This window comes from Eumetopias jubatus, unplaced genomic scaffold, assembly GCF_037043125.1.
Source record: "Eumetopias jubatus isolate StellerSeaLion01/CBP00866 unplaced genomic scaffold, mEumJub1_p1.0 scaffold_3, whole genome shotgun sequence".
NCBI classification, from domain to species: Eukaryota; Metazoa; Chordata; class Mammalia; order Carnivora; family Otariidae; genus Eumetopias; species Eumetopias jubatus.
In genome coordinates this window covers 127,970,180-127,985,899 of record NW_028274809.1, presented here as the reverse complement: position 1 = coordinate 127,985,899, position 15,720 = coordinate 127,970,180, and the positions used below count along the sequence as shown (strand labels likewise).

Here is a 15,720-nt window from a genome sequence, read left to right as displayed (position 1 = left end):
TTGCTTTTACTCCAATCTCATTCTACTGAATTGAGATTTTCTGGGGGTTTATAAAAGGACTTTGAACTGGTCCTTCTTTAAGAAAGAAGCATCATGAAATATTCAACCTTCATAGTGTGTCATTTTTACCCCTGTCCTTTGGAAATCTCCAATTACAACTTCCAATTCCATAGCATGTTTAAGGAGCACTGCGTCTTTTTGTTGTAGCCTTCAGGGAGCAAACCAGCTGCAGAGAGAATACAGAGTTAAACCCACTACAGCAATAGAGAGAGCGGATTATGTTTTAATCCCTTTTGGGGGAGTCTCTGGATTTTAGGGATCTGATATTAAAATGTTTACATAAGGCACCATCACAAACCAGCAGATCTTCCATGGAAAGCCTGGGAGCTCTGTCCAAATAAAAATAGGTTAAAAAGGGCAGCATCTCTGGATGCCAGAGAGATGGCGAGGTAGCAGATTCTGTCCTAGAAGGTAACTGGGTACAAATTTAACCTCCTAACTTTGCTTGGTGTAGTGAGTGCAGGACTGAATGTAGATATATCCATTCCAATCACTACTAGAGCAATAAAAGGATACGTTATAATCATGTTCTCAAGCACACACTGAAGTAAAGTGATGGCTATTAAAGGGCAGTTAAACAAATGGATGGGACCAAACTTCCTCCCCTGTACTGATGCATACAATACAGTTGTTTAAAATTCCACCATGTAAAGTGGTAACTAAAGGAACAATAAGTGTTATTTACTTCTAGCACTGGCAACATAATGTTTAAGAAATATTGACCCATTACTATTTTTGAAAGGATAGGGATATTACTTGACATTAATTTAAATGCTAATTTAAAATCTGAACTAGAACAAAGATCACCCAAGCATAAGGAAAAGAATCTTCAAATGAATGAACTTCTCTTTAGAGTCACAGCATCTTTAATCAGTTGAGATGGTAAACCTAGAGTCGAAAGTACATGTTTTATATTTAAAAAGGGAACTATTCATCAAATATATTTTAAAAGTAGAATGTAGAAAAATACTTGTGGATTTGGAGGATTCTACTGAAAACAAAATTCCAAGTCTGGAGATCTCACTAATACATCAACTCTTTAATAGAGCTTTATAGTTTACTAGGTTCTTTTATGTGATTTTTACTTAATCACTAGTTCAATATTCACAGTTTTGGGGGCTATGGATGTGTCAATACTTTCCTGTCAAAGATCACCAGGAACACATCTGTAGTTGAAAAGGTTGGGTTTACCACTCATCGCAGTGAGGGAGACACAGGCAACTTAGTAAGGGTGTCAAGAAGGACTTTTGTAGGATCGAAGCTTTGGTGAAGTGATTCTGGGAAGGGTTCAAGGAGCATGGCTTTGCTCTGGATTGGGCTCTGTCAGGAAGCAGGGATAATTCTGCGATTATGGGTCTTAATAAATCTCATTTAGAGGGAGGGAGGACCCGATCTAGGCTAATGCTCTAGTTAGCAGAGAAGCGGTCATGCTCATATTAAACAGGGCATGGGGGGGATGTTTAGTATTCAGGTGGTCTGCAGAGTGACCTTGCTTTTGTCTTTGCTTCCACTAAATTATAAAGTTGTTTTTTGCCTCACATCATCATCACGAGACCTTGTCTGATCCTGGTGTTCTGGGAGGTTGTTTATGATTAACAGGAGAACACCAAAGCCTAGCTGTGAGCTCCAGGCGAGCTTCCTTATAAGGGTCAAGCTAGTTTCCAGAGGTCAAGGACTGCTTTTCTTTTTCTCACATACAGAAATTAGTCATTTTTTTAGGGGTGTCAATAACATTCTAGGTATTAACAGACAATTATGGCAATTACACTTTCAAACAAGGCTAGGATTTTTATGAATTTCAATATAAAGTATAACAAAGAGTATATAGGGACAAAGAGTTGAAGTTTAATTAAAATTGGCATCATTACAATTATTTGATGAATTTCAATTGGCCAAAACTATATTTAGTGTACATGAAGTTACAGTGTATTTTAGAATCACTTGAATACTTTCTAAACTTAGTTTAATATTAATAAAAGTTTTATTAACTATATAGATTTTCTCTGACCTCAATTACTTCGACACCACATGCTCAATTTGCTTTAGGAACACTTAAAAGATAATTATTGGGGAATAATAAACATTGACTAATCTTTATAAATTATTAAGCTTAAAATCCTGACATTATTTAATCTGAAATCCTTTGTGTTTAGTGCAAAAGTATATCATTCAAAAAATGTTTAAACAAAAATATAATGAAGAAATAATTCTTACAATTATTTCTATACTGTGATACAATTTATAGGAAAATTACTCCTAGCATGAGTGACTGAACATATGTAAAGCATCTACGTGCATTGCACTTCTATCATTTTTAAGTATGGCAATATAATTTAAAGGAAACATTTCTCGGGGCGCCTGGGTGGCTCAGGTGGTTAAGCGTCTGTCTGCCTTTGGCTCAGGTCAGGACCCCAGGGTCCTGGGATCGAGTCCTGCATCCTGCTTCCCCTTCTCCCTTTGACCCTCTCCCCGGCTTGTACTCTTGCTTCTGCTCTCTCTCTCAAATGAATAAAAAATCTTAAAAATAAAGAAAATATTTCCCCCATGGAATTAAAAGAATAACACGCTTTAATCTCAAAACAACTTAAAAAGAAACCAATGAAGAATATGAAAAAGTTGGAACTTTGTTTTGAAAGTCTAGGAAAGCTTTAGGCACAAAGAAAATGGAGGTGTTTGTGTGTGCCTGGGGGAGAGGGAGTTGGGAGAAATGCTGCAGAAGATCTGAGATTTCTGTCATCCAGGATAGTTCCCTGGATTTCAGGCATTTGAAATGCCCCAAGAAAAAAGAAAGTATAGTAACAAAATTTCTAGACAATGACTCTTTTCTTTATGTACAGAGAATAGTGATAGTGGACCAAATATACTACCAGAATAATAGTCCTTTGAGGTTTTCAAAAACTTCTTGCATGAAAGTAGTTTATGCTTGAGTTTATATTATGTTTATGCTTGAGTCAAAAAACTAATAGAACAACAAATAGAATACGTAGCTCAAGAATTATGAATTTAACTTCCAGCATTATTCCCTCCCTCCCTAACACACACACACACACACACACACACACACACACACACTATCCATTACAAACCCCAATTTTTTAATAGATTTTTATTTACTTATTTGTCAGAGAGAGAGAGAGAGAGAGAGAGAGAGAGTGCTTGCGTGTACACAAGCAGGGGGAGCTGCAGGCAGAGGGAGAAGCAGGCTCCCCGCTGAGCAGGGAGCCCGATGCAGGGCTGGATCCCAGGACCCTGGGATCATGACCTGAGCTGAAGGCAGACGCCTAACCAACTGAGCCACCCAAGCGTCCCTACAAACCCAAATTTTATACAAACTCACTGCGCCCAAGAAGTGGCTTCTTTATGCTCTTTGTTGACTTCTTAAACATAATCTATCTTTAGATTGAGATGGACAATAACCAATCATCTCCATAGCGCACTGGTTTCCTTAGATTATTACTTACAAAATGAGACAAGTGTTTAAGAACCACATCAATGTTTTCAGATCTGAGTAAACCTACCTCTGGGTAAAACTCAACATAGTCTGAAACAGAAACAGAAGAGTGGAACTTTCTATATAAGAGCAATCGAAGACTGCATTTTAACAAAATATCTGTTCATCATGGTAGAACACTTATTTTTGCACTAATATTATCTAACATCTCATCTTATTTAATGTGTTTATAATAAATAATTTTTAAAACTACCAAGACATAATCTGATAGGCTCTAATTTTAACTTAACATTTAGGTTTTCCAATTTATTTGTAGAACAGATAATCTTATGTTAAATATAAATCAACAAACCTAGTGCATTTTCTACAAAGGTAATGGATGATTTTATAGGGAAAAAACTTATAAAGCATATATAGTCTAAGTAAAATATAACTGAGATTTTTAGCACAAAAATACCCTCAAAACAGTGATAGTTTTAATGTCCATTGTGATAATTTGTTCTGCCTTTTGATTCAATAGGTGTTCCAGATGAGATTTGTGTTTCTAGTTATATCACATTTAGTTCAACATATGGAATACATTTTTCACTTTTTGGAAGGGTAGTGACTCTTTTATGGCACTAGGATATCATTTAATGATTGAAAAGAGTAAATTCCTACTAGACTAGATGATTGAATAAACCAGAGGAGATGATTTAAATCTATTGGACTAGGAAGTACTCTCTGTATCCCTTGGTTGGAGTAAGTGCCTTACCTTCATGTTCCCAGTTTCCTGGGGTGCGTCTTTACTGCAGCCTTATAATATATTAAATATATGTGTTTAGAAGTCTCTTTCTCTCATTTGGCATAAGTTACTTACAGAAAGGGGCATTATCTTCTTATCTAACACAGTATCTGTCACATAGTATGCAATCTGGTTTTATGGAATTGCAAATAGAAAATGATATACACCAATTTCACATTTGTATGTTATAGCAAAAAGGCCACTTACATTAACAGATCACATCCTTTCTATTTTTCTGGTATTGATTTCAAATTGTTCTTTAAAAATATGAAAGACACTGCATTTTGGAGAAAACATAAATAAAAGATGCTGCAAACCAACAAGAGTTATAATGTAATTGGTCTGTCTAGCTAGGTCCCATGCATACCATTATTTTTTTATTTTTATTTTTTTAAAGATTTTATTTATTTATTTGGGAGAGAAAGAATGAGAGAGAGAGAGCACATGAGAGGGGGGAGGGTCAGAGGGAGAAGCAGACTGGGAGCCCGATGCAGGACTCGATCCGGGGACTCCAGGATCATGACCTGAGCCGAAGGCAGTCGCTTAACCAACTGAGCCACCCAGGCACCCTGTTATTTTTTTGAATGGCATAATTTTATAACTGCCATATCTTTCCTACTAAGTTGTTCCCTCCTTGTGAATTAAATGCTTAGAGAGACATATTTAACTCAGCATTCATTCATTTATGTAATCAACAAAAATTATTCAGTTTTTGGTACTAAAAGAGCATATAGTAAAGTATAAGACATGAATTTTACTCAAGAGCTTGTAGTACATAGTAAAGATAAGAAATACATAGGAATGATTAGGACATAAGGGAGGAAAGTTAGCTAAGGATTGTTAAAGCACTTTACAGGAATTGATCTCCCTTTTTCCTCATAACAACAGTTCTACGAGAGAGATACTGCTATTGTGTCCATTTTACAGATAGAAAATGAGACTAAGTGGTGAAGTAATTTAGGGAAGGTCATACAACTAGTAAATGGTAGAGACAAGATTCAGACCTGGTTGTCTGACTTCAAAGTCAGGGTATTTAACTGTTATGTGTACTGCCTCCCGACAAGAGAGGGCCAGAAAAATATTCCACAGACATTCACTGAACTGTGATGATTTCCATCCAGCATTTTTCGGGGGCAGGTGTAGTTGGGACAGGATGATGGCAGCGGCAGTTGAAGTGAGATGTAATAGATGGGGAGGATGTGGACATGTGGATATGAGAGGGAAGAGTGCTGTAAGCAGGGCAGAAGAGTTTGAACACAACACACAGATGCAGTACCTGAACAAGAATAAGTAAGACTGGCCAGTGATTAGGACGTACAAAGTCGGCGGGGGGCAGTGTGAGATGCAACTGAAAACACAGACGTTGGGGCCCCTGGGTGGCTCAGTCGGTGAAGCATCTGCCTCTGGCTCAGTCATGATCCCAGGGTCCTGCAATGGAGCCCCGCACTGAGCCCCACATCAGGCTCCCTGCTCAGCAGGGAACTTACTCCTCCCTTTCCCTCTGCCTGCTCTGCTGGCCGCTCCCCCTGCTTGTGCTGCTCTGTCAAATAAGTAAATAAAATCTTAAAAAAAAAAAGAAACAAAAGACATCCATAGCTGTGAATGTGAGATGTTTTAGGAATGTTTAAGGAATCAAAGATTAAAGCTCAGGTATTACAGTGTGTGGAGGAGCGGTGTTTATCCCTTTTTATGGTCACATATCCTGCGGATAAGAGGGTTAAATATACAGCTCCTTGCTAGAAAATTCACATAGGAACATCTGTCCATCCCGACTGCCTAAGAAATGAAGGTTTCGCAGTTTGCAGAAAAAGGAAAGTCTGTCATTGATCTTGATGCCCTCCTCTATCTAAAGACTTTTCTGCCTCCACTTCTGTCAATACCTCTTTTTCTCCAGTTTCAGAAAATGTATCTTCCATCCTGTTCCAACCAGTTACTCACTCTACCTGGGATTTCGTCCTACCCACCCTGCCTCCCCTAGTTACTGTCTTATCTTTGTCCCTTCCCTCCTTTGTTAAGCTTCTAGACCTCAGTTTCTACCTCTTAGTTCCTTACTCCTAGTCACTCCTTTTGGTGTCACTCTCATCCTCTACTTAGGCCAAAGTGGTAAGGGGAATATATATGAATTAATATGTTAAAAGCTCGGAAAAGTCTATCCATCAATTAAAAAAAAAAAAAAACCAACCTGTGTAACATTTTATATTTAAACCCAGAATTTTCTAAACACATTTAGCTATACTTTCCCCCCTCATTAACAGATGTCAAAACACCTGTGTTCCAAGGAACATCAGTTTGAAAAATGTTGAACGAGAGTTCCCTGACTTCTAGACCATACTAGACTCTATTGTTCTCTTACTGCTTGACTTCCTTCTTGGTATCCTTGGTGGGCTCTGACTTTGGCCTGATGCTCTTCTCCCTATATATTTTCACTTTTCTTGGGTGATTTCAGTGGTTTCAATTGTAAACTCCATGTCCAACTTGGCTCTCAAATTCCAAACCTTTATATTTGACCAAGCTGAACCGAGTATCTTCACTCTCCTCTCCCCTGAAACCCTGTGTCTTCACATTGTCAAACACATTTAATAGTTCCTCTATCATTCCTTCTCCCAGGCCAGGTTCCCCTCATTCTTACTCCTCACAACCAGCCCCTTATCATAGTCTTTGACATATTAGTGCTGTTTTGAGGCCGTCCCCTTTGCTTTCTTCCCACCACCAAATGAGATTTAGTTCAGGCTCTCATCACCTCTAGTTCAGACAATAGCCTTTTGCCTCAAGTTTGGGCATCCTAAAACACTGAGCTACACAGTGGCCTGAGTGATTTTTAAAAAAAAAAATAAATAAATTGGATCTTATCATTGCCATGTTTAAAATCCTTCACTGTCTCATTATGGCCTTCAGGATAAAAATCCAGGTTCCTCATGGCACATAAAGCTCCCCCAAGCAAGCTTGTTAGTCTCAGCTTCAGAGACTCCCTGCCTCATACTTCTACCTGAATAATTTAGAGCTACTGTTTCACAGGGAAGGTGGTATTTTAGTATATGATGTTTTCCATAGTCTGCAACAACTCTTTAAATCTTTCTAAATCCTTTACTTATGTTTCTGGACTCAAGATAGGAAACACCTATTCTAGGAAGGCTTTCCAGAATACACATGGTGGTCAATGGTCCTGTTTTGTGTTATCATGGTTTCCTTTGTATATCTAGGTTGCTCTTGTTTTTCATTGTCTGTTTTTCCTCTAGACTATAACCTACTTGGAAGCAGAAACTTTAATCATATGTGTCTTTTTACTCCAAGCATCCACCATAATATCATGCATATTGTAAATATTCAATATGGACACTTGTTTTGCTTGGATAACCACCTCCAACCTCAACCAAGTAGGGATCTGGCCTCAGAGAATAAGGACCCGGCAGGTCTTTCCAGCTCTTGTTTTTACTGTGTGCAATGAATTTTGACATTTTGTATTTATATTTATTCATTTCATTTACAAATAATGCTGGTAATGATCCACATAGTTTATTTGCTTACCCACCAATGGGTTGCAACTTGGAATTAAAAACCAAGCAAGCACTGATATAGTGGAATGAACAAGGGCTTTAACAAAAGCAGAAAAATAGGTTTAACAAATCTCAGCTCCTCTCTGCTTGTGATGTGATCATGAGTAAATACCTTAATATCGAACCTTAATTTCCACATCTTAAAATGAACTATAATACCTAATTCAGAGTTGTGAAGTTATCACCTGTAGTATTGTTTTCTTTCAACAAATGCAAATTACGTCTCCCAGCTTTGTTTGCCCATCCATGCATACCTCTTTACTACCTATCAAGCTCATTTTCCTTTCCTCCTGAAAACTGTTTGGTGAGTTGAGACTCATCCTCCTAGCCTAATCTGAGATGCAAGATGTTTTTAGAAAGTTTTCTATGGTATCTGGTTCTTAACATTCCTGTTTTATATACAAATTGAACTGGAATAACACTACAACTATACTTAGCAGTTTTATTTAGTGATTTAAAATGAAGGAAAAATTCAACAGAACTTTTGGATTAAAAAAGCATAAAACAGGGGTGCTTGCGTGGCTCAGTCGTTAAGCATCTGCCTTTGGCTCAGGTCATGATCCCAGGGTCCTGGGATCGAGCCCCACATTGGGCTCTCTGCGTGGTGGAAAGCCTGCTTCTCCCTCTCCTCCTTCCCCCTGCTTGTGTTCCCTCTCTTGCTGTGTCTCTCTCTGTCAAATAAATAAATAAAATCTTAAAAAAAAGCATAAAACATTGCAATCAGTCATTTTTTTTAACATTTTATTTTTAAGTAGTCTCTATACCCAATGTGGGGCTCAAATTCACAACCGGGAGATCAAGAGTCCCATGCTCTACTAATTGAACCAGCCAGGCGTCCTGTAATCAGTCATATTCTGATTAACTAAACTGCTTAAACATTCTATCTGGAAAAGGATACTTAACAATATTTATAGATAGGCAACTCAGTCTGAATTTCCCTTCTTTTTTGCTGATAAAATGTTCTACACTTATATTTATTGGGCTGATGGAGCAGATTCTACTGTGATAACTACTTCTGAGTTGATTGCCATGTAAATACTCCTTAGTGCTGACTGCTTAAGGACATTCTGCAGGCTTTTACTCTGACTCTAGCATCAAGCCATGGAAATAAAATAATCAAATAAATAAAATATTTGTACTATGCACAAAGACTTATTTGTCCTTTTGTATGGTAGGGCTCTAAATGTAGTGGTGAAATCAGTTTTTATGTAATGTTTGAACTAGTGCCAAAGTCTTTTGGCGAGAGTACCAGAGACCTCACAGGTGTGGTAGTGTGCAATGATGAATACTCATCTCTTCCTCTTCTTCAAGTTGCCGGCATCCACAATTTGGCAGTAAGAAAAGTTTTATTATCTCACAATTTTTTTCCTCCAAGTGTGACAAACAAGGTGATCCGTATATTTCCAGTAGGTGATAAATATACTCATTCACATACTTCTTTAAAAAAAAAAAGACATAGGAGAGTTTAGTCCCCTGCATATAGGAGAGATCTGGTGTACTGATAAGTTAGCTCCGTTCTTGATCACTCCCGCTTTTCAGGTTGAAAAAAAGTGTAACTATAAGTCTTAGAGGAATTACTTCATGGGAAATCCTCTGCACAGAGAAGCAAGTAAAAAATAAAAATGGGTTTCAACTAGAACACTGTTTTAGGAAGAATAGGCATTGTTGTGGTTTGTGAAATGCAGCGTAACAAAGGATGGCTTCTTAAGAAAAGATGTAAGAATGTTATATATGATCTGAATCATGGCTGATGGTCTACTAAATAATAGTTGAATTTGTCTTTTTATCATATTTTAAATCTACATAGTTTGGTTGGCAGGGATGTGTTATGATGAAGAGTACCTTAAAAGTGTTCCTACAGACTACATGGTTGAAGGAGACATACATTTTTGAAACTAACGAAATATGGATTCTAGCAAAATGTTGCAGGCTCTACAATGGCCTTGGGGACATTGTAAAAATAATGAGGAGAGAGTAAAAAGACTAGATAGTCAAGGTAAAGTAAAGCTTTTATTTTTACAACTCTTTAACTGAATCAAAAAATTAAGTTAGAAATTTAAATATTTTAGTTTTTGTAGGCAATGGGCATGTGCTAACGTTGTCTTCAAGAGCTCTGTGAATTCTGTGTTTGAAGCTGAATGTGACCCCTTTGGGTATACTATTTATGACTGGCAGAGCAACTTCCTAATTCAAAGAGAGAGAAAAAAGACTTATAAAGACTCATAAGGCTTTTTCAACATCAAATAGTTTTTACTAAACAATATTTTGATGAGTTAAGTGTGAGTGAGTCAGGGACATATGGATTAAATTTCCCTTGAAATACACATGGGCTTAAAAATTAAGGGGAAAATACCGAGCAAGATGCATTTTAGAGAATCCAGAATGTTTAAAAGACATTTTCCCTCTAAATACAAATATCAGATTGATTCAATCCTAGTTAGACTCCGTAACTAAAACTACATAAAAAAAGTATGGAAAAATCTTGTAAAAAATACTAGTTTTATTAGGGAAAGACTGTTCATTAACCATAGGTCAACTGTACTGCAGAGTAGTTAGGCTTCAGCAGATAGGATCTGAGTATGAGTTTATCTGTATCTATGTAACACTGAACTTGTTCTTTCTACAGTACTTATTCTCTTATTCCATTAAACAACTATAATAAAACTTTTCTGTGTTTAGGTTCAAACATTTTTCTTTTTTAATAATGTATTTCTCTGAAAAATTCTCAGCTTTTAGAATTTTGCTGTTCCTGTATTTTTATTATAATTTTCTTGAATCTTGAGTTCTTCCTTCTTATGTGCTGTATATTTTGCTTTATCCTTCTTTCTTTGCTCAGTTTTTAGGTAACATTCAATTTATATATAAACAACTTTGCCTCTGGTATCTGGACATTCTAAGTTAGAACATTTTGAAGGTCTACAGCATCTATCTGATCATCTTAATTGTTGATTTTCATTTATTAGGGTAGACATATTTTATGTTCTAACTTCCTGGTTACTGAAGTTACTGAGAGGTAGTGGTAGCAGGGCTAATTCTCTTGATGATTCTTTTTTCTATCAGTTTCTGAGTCCCAGAGTTCTGCACCCTAAGTATTTAATAGATGTTAAGAGTGTGAATGCAGTAAACAGAGATTTAGGGAGGTAGGAATGGTTAACCTCAAAACAAATTCTAAGCAAGTTCCCACTGCCCCCCCCCAATTATTTGATACCTGTTTTCATTTTGTGTCTGTTTGTTTTTTTTTAACGATTTTATTTATTTATTTGAGAAAGAGAGAGATGCAGAGACAGAGCATGAGTGGGGGGGAGGGGAGGCAGAGGGAGAAGCAGACTCCCTGATGAGCAGAGACTCTGATGCAGGGCTCCAACCCGGGACCCTGGGATCATGACCTGAGCTGGAGGCAGATGCTTAACCGACTGAGCCACCCAGGGTGCCCCTGCTTTCACTTTGAATTAGTAGAATAAAGATAACAGACAAAAAATCTGACCAATGAACAAGAAAAACAGTCTGAAAAGGTATAGCCGTCTTAACATTAGTGAAAGTATACCTGAAAACTTTTTAGGGCATTAAAGGTGTGTCTTGCAGGGAAGCTTTGACAGTCACTTAGGAGAATCTCCTATTGATTACATCCTGTTTCTCTTAGTAGATGTCTCCCTTATTTCTCTATTTTTTCATTCTTAAATTCACATAATGCACTTTTTCTGAGTTTTGGATTTTTGACTTTGTGTGTGGTATATAGTGTGTATGTGTGTGTGAAAAGGATTATAAATCTACCACTTGGAAAAAGCCATATAAAAATATCCAAGCTTTATACTCCAACACTTCTTTCCCATGTTGCTAGTTCTCTATACTAGTTACTCTTTTTAAATATTCGAAATAACATTGTAATCCTTTGGTTACGGAATATGTTTTCCATGTGATAGAGAAAATATTTTTTGGTTAAGAGTCACAGTGGTATCCAGACTTTTAAAATGGGAACCTTAAGAGACATTTAGTTAAAATGATACAATTAGAAGAAGCTGGAGTGGAAGAAAGATTAATTTAGTTCTTACCTGGAAAGTCAAGTGACTAGTTGAGTAATTTGAATAATTCAATTAGTATGAGCAGATGATCTGATAATCCAAGCCCCTAAATACTTAATTTTAATAGCTCAAAAATTTTGTTTTGTTTTTTGTTTTTGGTATATATTAACTAGATAATGATCTCAGCTCTCTAGTTTATTTCAACCTACATTAACTTTTTCAATGGGAACCTTTTTAGGACTAGCAATTGTATTAGAAGATTTTCTCATGGTTCAAAGGTACATGGGATATGGTCACTATACTTAAGGAATTTAAAAAACATACAGAAAGGCATCTTGTATAAGTATCTTAAGAGTGATATAATCAGAATTTTATAGAGTGGCTATAATAAAAAAGACATAATAACCAGCATTAGGAATGTGGAGAAATTGGACCCTCACAAACTGCTGATGGGAATGTAAAATGATGCAGCCACTTTGGAAAATGGTCTATCAGTTCCTCAAAAAGATAAAAACAGAGTTATTATCTGACCCAGAAATTTCATGCCTAGATATATATTCAAGAGAAATGAAAACATATGTCGACATAAAATGTTGTACATGCATGTTCACAGCAGCATTAATCACAGTAGCAAAACGGTGGAAACATACCAAGTGTTCATCAATTAATGAATGGACAAACAAAATGTGATATATCCATACAATGGATATTCACCATGTATTCACCGTAAAAAGGGACATGCATGCTATAACATGGATGAGTCTTGAAAACATTATGTTAAGTAAGTAAAAGAAGTTAGTCACAAAAGACTACATATTATACAATTATGTTTATATGAAATGTTCAGAATAGTCAAATCTATGGAGACAGAAAGTAGATAAGTGGTCCTCTAGGGCTGTGGAGGGGGCATGGGAAAACTGGGTGGAATAGCTAAAGAGTAAAGAGGTTTCTTTTTTGATGTGATGAAATGTTCTAAAATTGTGATAATGGTTGCGTAACTCTGTGAATATACTAGAAATCATTAAATTGTGCTCTTTAAAAGGGACAATTGTATGGTGTGTGAGTTATGCCTCAATAAAACTGTTGCCACAAAAAAGTTATGGGGTGACAAAACTGGCCAGTGAATACTTCATCAAGTGTTTAATATAGTTATAAAAAATGGGTAGAGATTTTGATAAGTGATAAGGGAAGGTGTAGAATAGAGATGTGTGAAGGATATTTCAGGTAAAGAAAGAAGTTTGGATACTGGTATAAATCTATGGAAAATATTTCAAGTTTTTTGATGTTAAATGGACAGGTGGATTATTGGTAATAACAGCTTACATATATAAACAAAAAATTGTTTTTAATAATTTGCAGAACTGATAAATCATAAAGGACCATCACCATGATGAATTCAGAATTCCCTAACTTGGCAAAATTAGGAATATTTGGAAGTAACAATAGAGAAACGTGGACAAATTCCAAATCTGTTATGGAAAATATTTCTATTGTCACTTGGCGTATGTGACAGAACTACCGCTCTAAAAAAAATGAGGTACATTTTAGGAGTGGGACACAGTTCTATCAGTTGAATTAAATCATTTACTTGTCACTTTACATAAATTTTAGTTAAACTTTAGTTACTCAGTAATTATTTGCAGAAATAACTTGCCAAGCTGAGTTTCAAATTAAAATATACATTGGGATTTTAGATTAAAAACAGTTGAATTATACTAATTAACTTCAGTGTTTTAAGTAACAATATAATTAGTAAATTGAAATTTTTAGTTACGTATGGAATCTTAGGTGCTAATTCACTTTGGTGAATCACTACAAACTAAAAAAGCAATTAAAATAAATTAAGTTAGGTGTTATTAATATAATAATTACTTAATTCATTTGCATACTTCTATATTATAATTATATTAGCCATTTGCTACAGTGCATAATAAATTGAGTAATTAATAATCACACACATTTAACTTGCCTCTTGAGATGAACAGCTTGGGAAGAAAGGGAACTAAAAGTGAAACAGAAAATTGTATGACATTTAAGTCTGCAGAACTTGGTGGACCATTTTATCTTTATTAAAAAACTAGAAAACTCCAAAGCAAATGGGAAAAAACACAAGAGTCAATATTTATATAAAATTGTGTTAAAAACACTCTATCAGATTTTTTTAACTTACCAGAATGATTTTAGACAACAGATATATAAAACTAAAACTAATTATTGTGCATATTCATAGACTTCTAAATATAGTATAATAAAACCAGTGTAAAAATTGAGGCATAAGCTGAGGATCTTGTTTTTACATCATTTTAGAAGAATCTTTAAGTATATACACATGCATATTTCAATATACTGTTTGGTAATTGAAACCATAACTTACGTATTTTTAAGGAAATAACATTATTTTATTTACTTCTTAACCTTACACAAGCTACTTAATCTCTCTTGGCCTCTTTAGCCTCATTTGTAAAATTAGGGTAATAATCGAGCTCATAGAGTTATTGTGAATATTAAATAGGTTATTGCATATAAAGCTCTTTAGACACTGCCTGGTTCTTAGAAGACATGCTAGCTATTCTTCTTTCTCTTTTCTTCTTTTTATAAACAGAAACTGATCCTATCTTTTAAACTCCCAAATATAATATTAACTAAATTAGTATTTTCCCTTAGTTTTCTTTTCTAATTAGCATCTTTTTTTCCCCTGGAATTTAACTTGACTATTAAGAAATATTGCACATTGACAAATTATAACGCATGGTCTCCTCATCTGTGTGCTTGTCAGCAAAACAGGGCTTTGTAAGAACAGGAAAATTAATTATACTAATCAGCAGATTTAGGTTTACCATTAATATTATAAAAATGGTTCCTCATTCACAGAATATCTAAATCTAAGAACTCTAATTCCTTGTATATATATTTTTTCCTCCTTTTTTGTTATTGTTATTTACCTTTTTTTAAACATATATTTTTGAAGGTATATTTCTTACATTACTAATATGCAAGCCATATTACTAAGTCATGAAAAGATAAACCCATAATTTTCATTGGAAGTGGAAAATGGGCATTTGTTATTTTACATAGTATTTCCAGACACCAAGTATAGACTATACTAATTTTGTGCACAGATTTTAGGATCTCCTGGATTTTAATGTGGCTTTAGATCTCATCTCCTGTGACTGTGAAGTTTTTCTCTAGGCAGCTTAGTACTATTTGGTTATTTAGAGCAATAAGTTACATATAAGAAAGCCATTATCCTTTAACAACTTTTAATTTCTGAGACAAAGACAACAAAACAGTTATATATTTATGTGGTCTGAAATTTTATTAACAGCTGATTTTTTAAAATCTAAAGAACAGTGGTTTGTAATTAACTTCTTTTTATTGTTATGTTAATCATCTAAAATGATTTTTATGTGACATTGTGACTATCACACCAGTCTAGCTAATAAATAGGCCTCAGCATTTACAGAATGAATCTATATATACCTATATATTATTCAGACGATTTCTGTTACCCTTACTTCTCCTTTCACAAAACATCCTACCCCTCCTTCTTTTCTACTGAATTCAAAGCTCAAGAGTCACATTTGCGGGCTGCTCTTTTAAAGAGGAACATTATAGACTAGATAGGGGATCAATATTTTAGGACAGTTTGTAAAATTCATCAGACAGAAGGATTCTGCAAAAAGAGTATGACTTAGAACCAGATGGAAATGGATAGGAGTGGATCTGCTCAAAGAAAAGTCTGCTTAAAAGACAGAAGTTAGAGGAGTCTTGACAGAGTGAATTAGTCAAGAGCCACACAATTAGATTTTTAAATAATTTACTGCAAGCATACTTTCATTGTTCTGTAGATAT

The 15,720-nt window shown here is 35.3% G+C and overlaps 1 protein-coding gene across 7 annotated transcripts in view; it reads right to left on the bottom strand.

Annotated features, from left to right (window-relative positions):
• Nucleotides 1-15,720, bottom strand: part of NBEA (neurobeachin) — a 685,632-nt gene that overhangs the window by 200,003 nt on the left and 469,909 nt on the right. For 2 of the 7 annotated variants that reach the window (XM_088021804.1, XM_088021802.1), the window contains one exon: nt 13,838-13,870. The exons of the other annotated variants lie outside the window; for them this stretch is intronic. In XM_088021804.1, the coding sequence (XP_087877930.1) occupies nt 13,838-13,870 (33 nt within the window). The remainder of the gene's footprint in view (nt 1-13,837; nt 13,871-15,720) is intronic. 7 annotated transcript variants of the gene reach the window in all.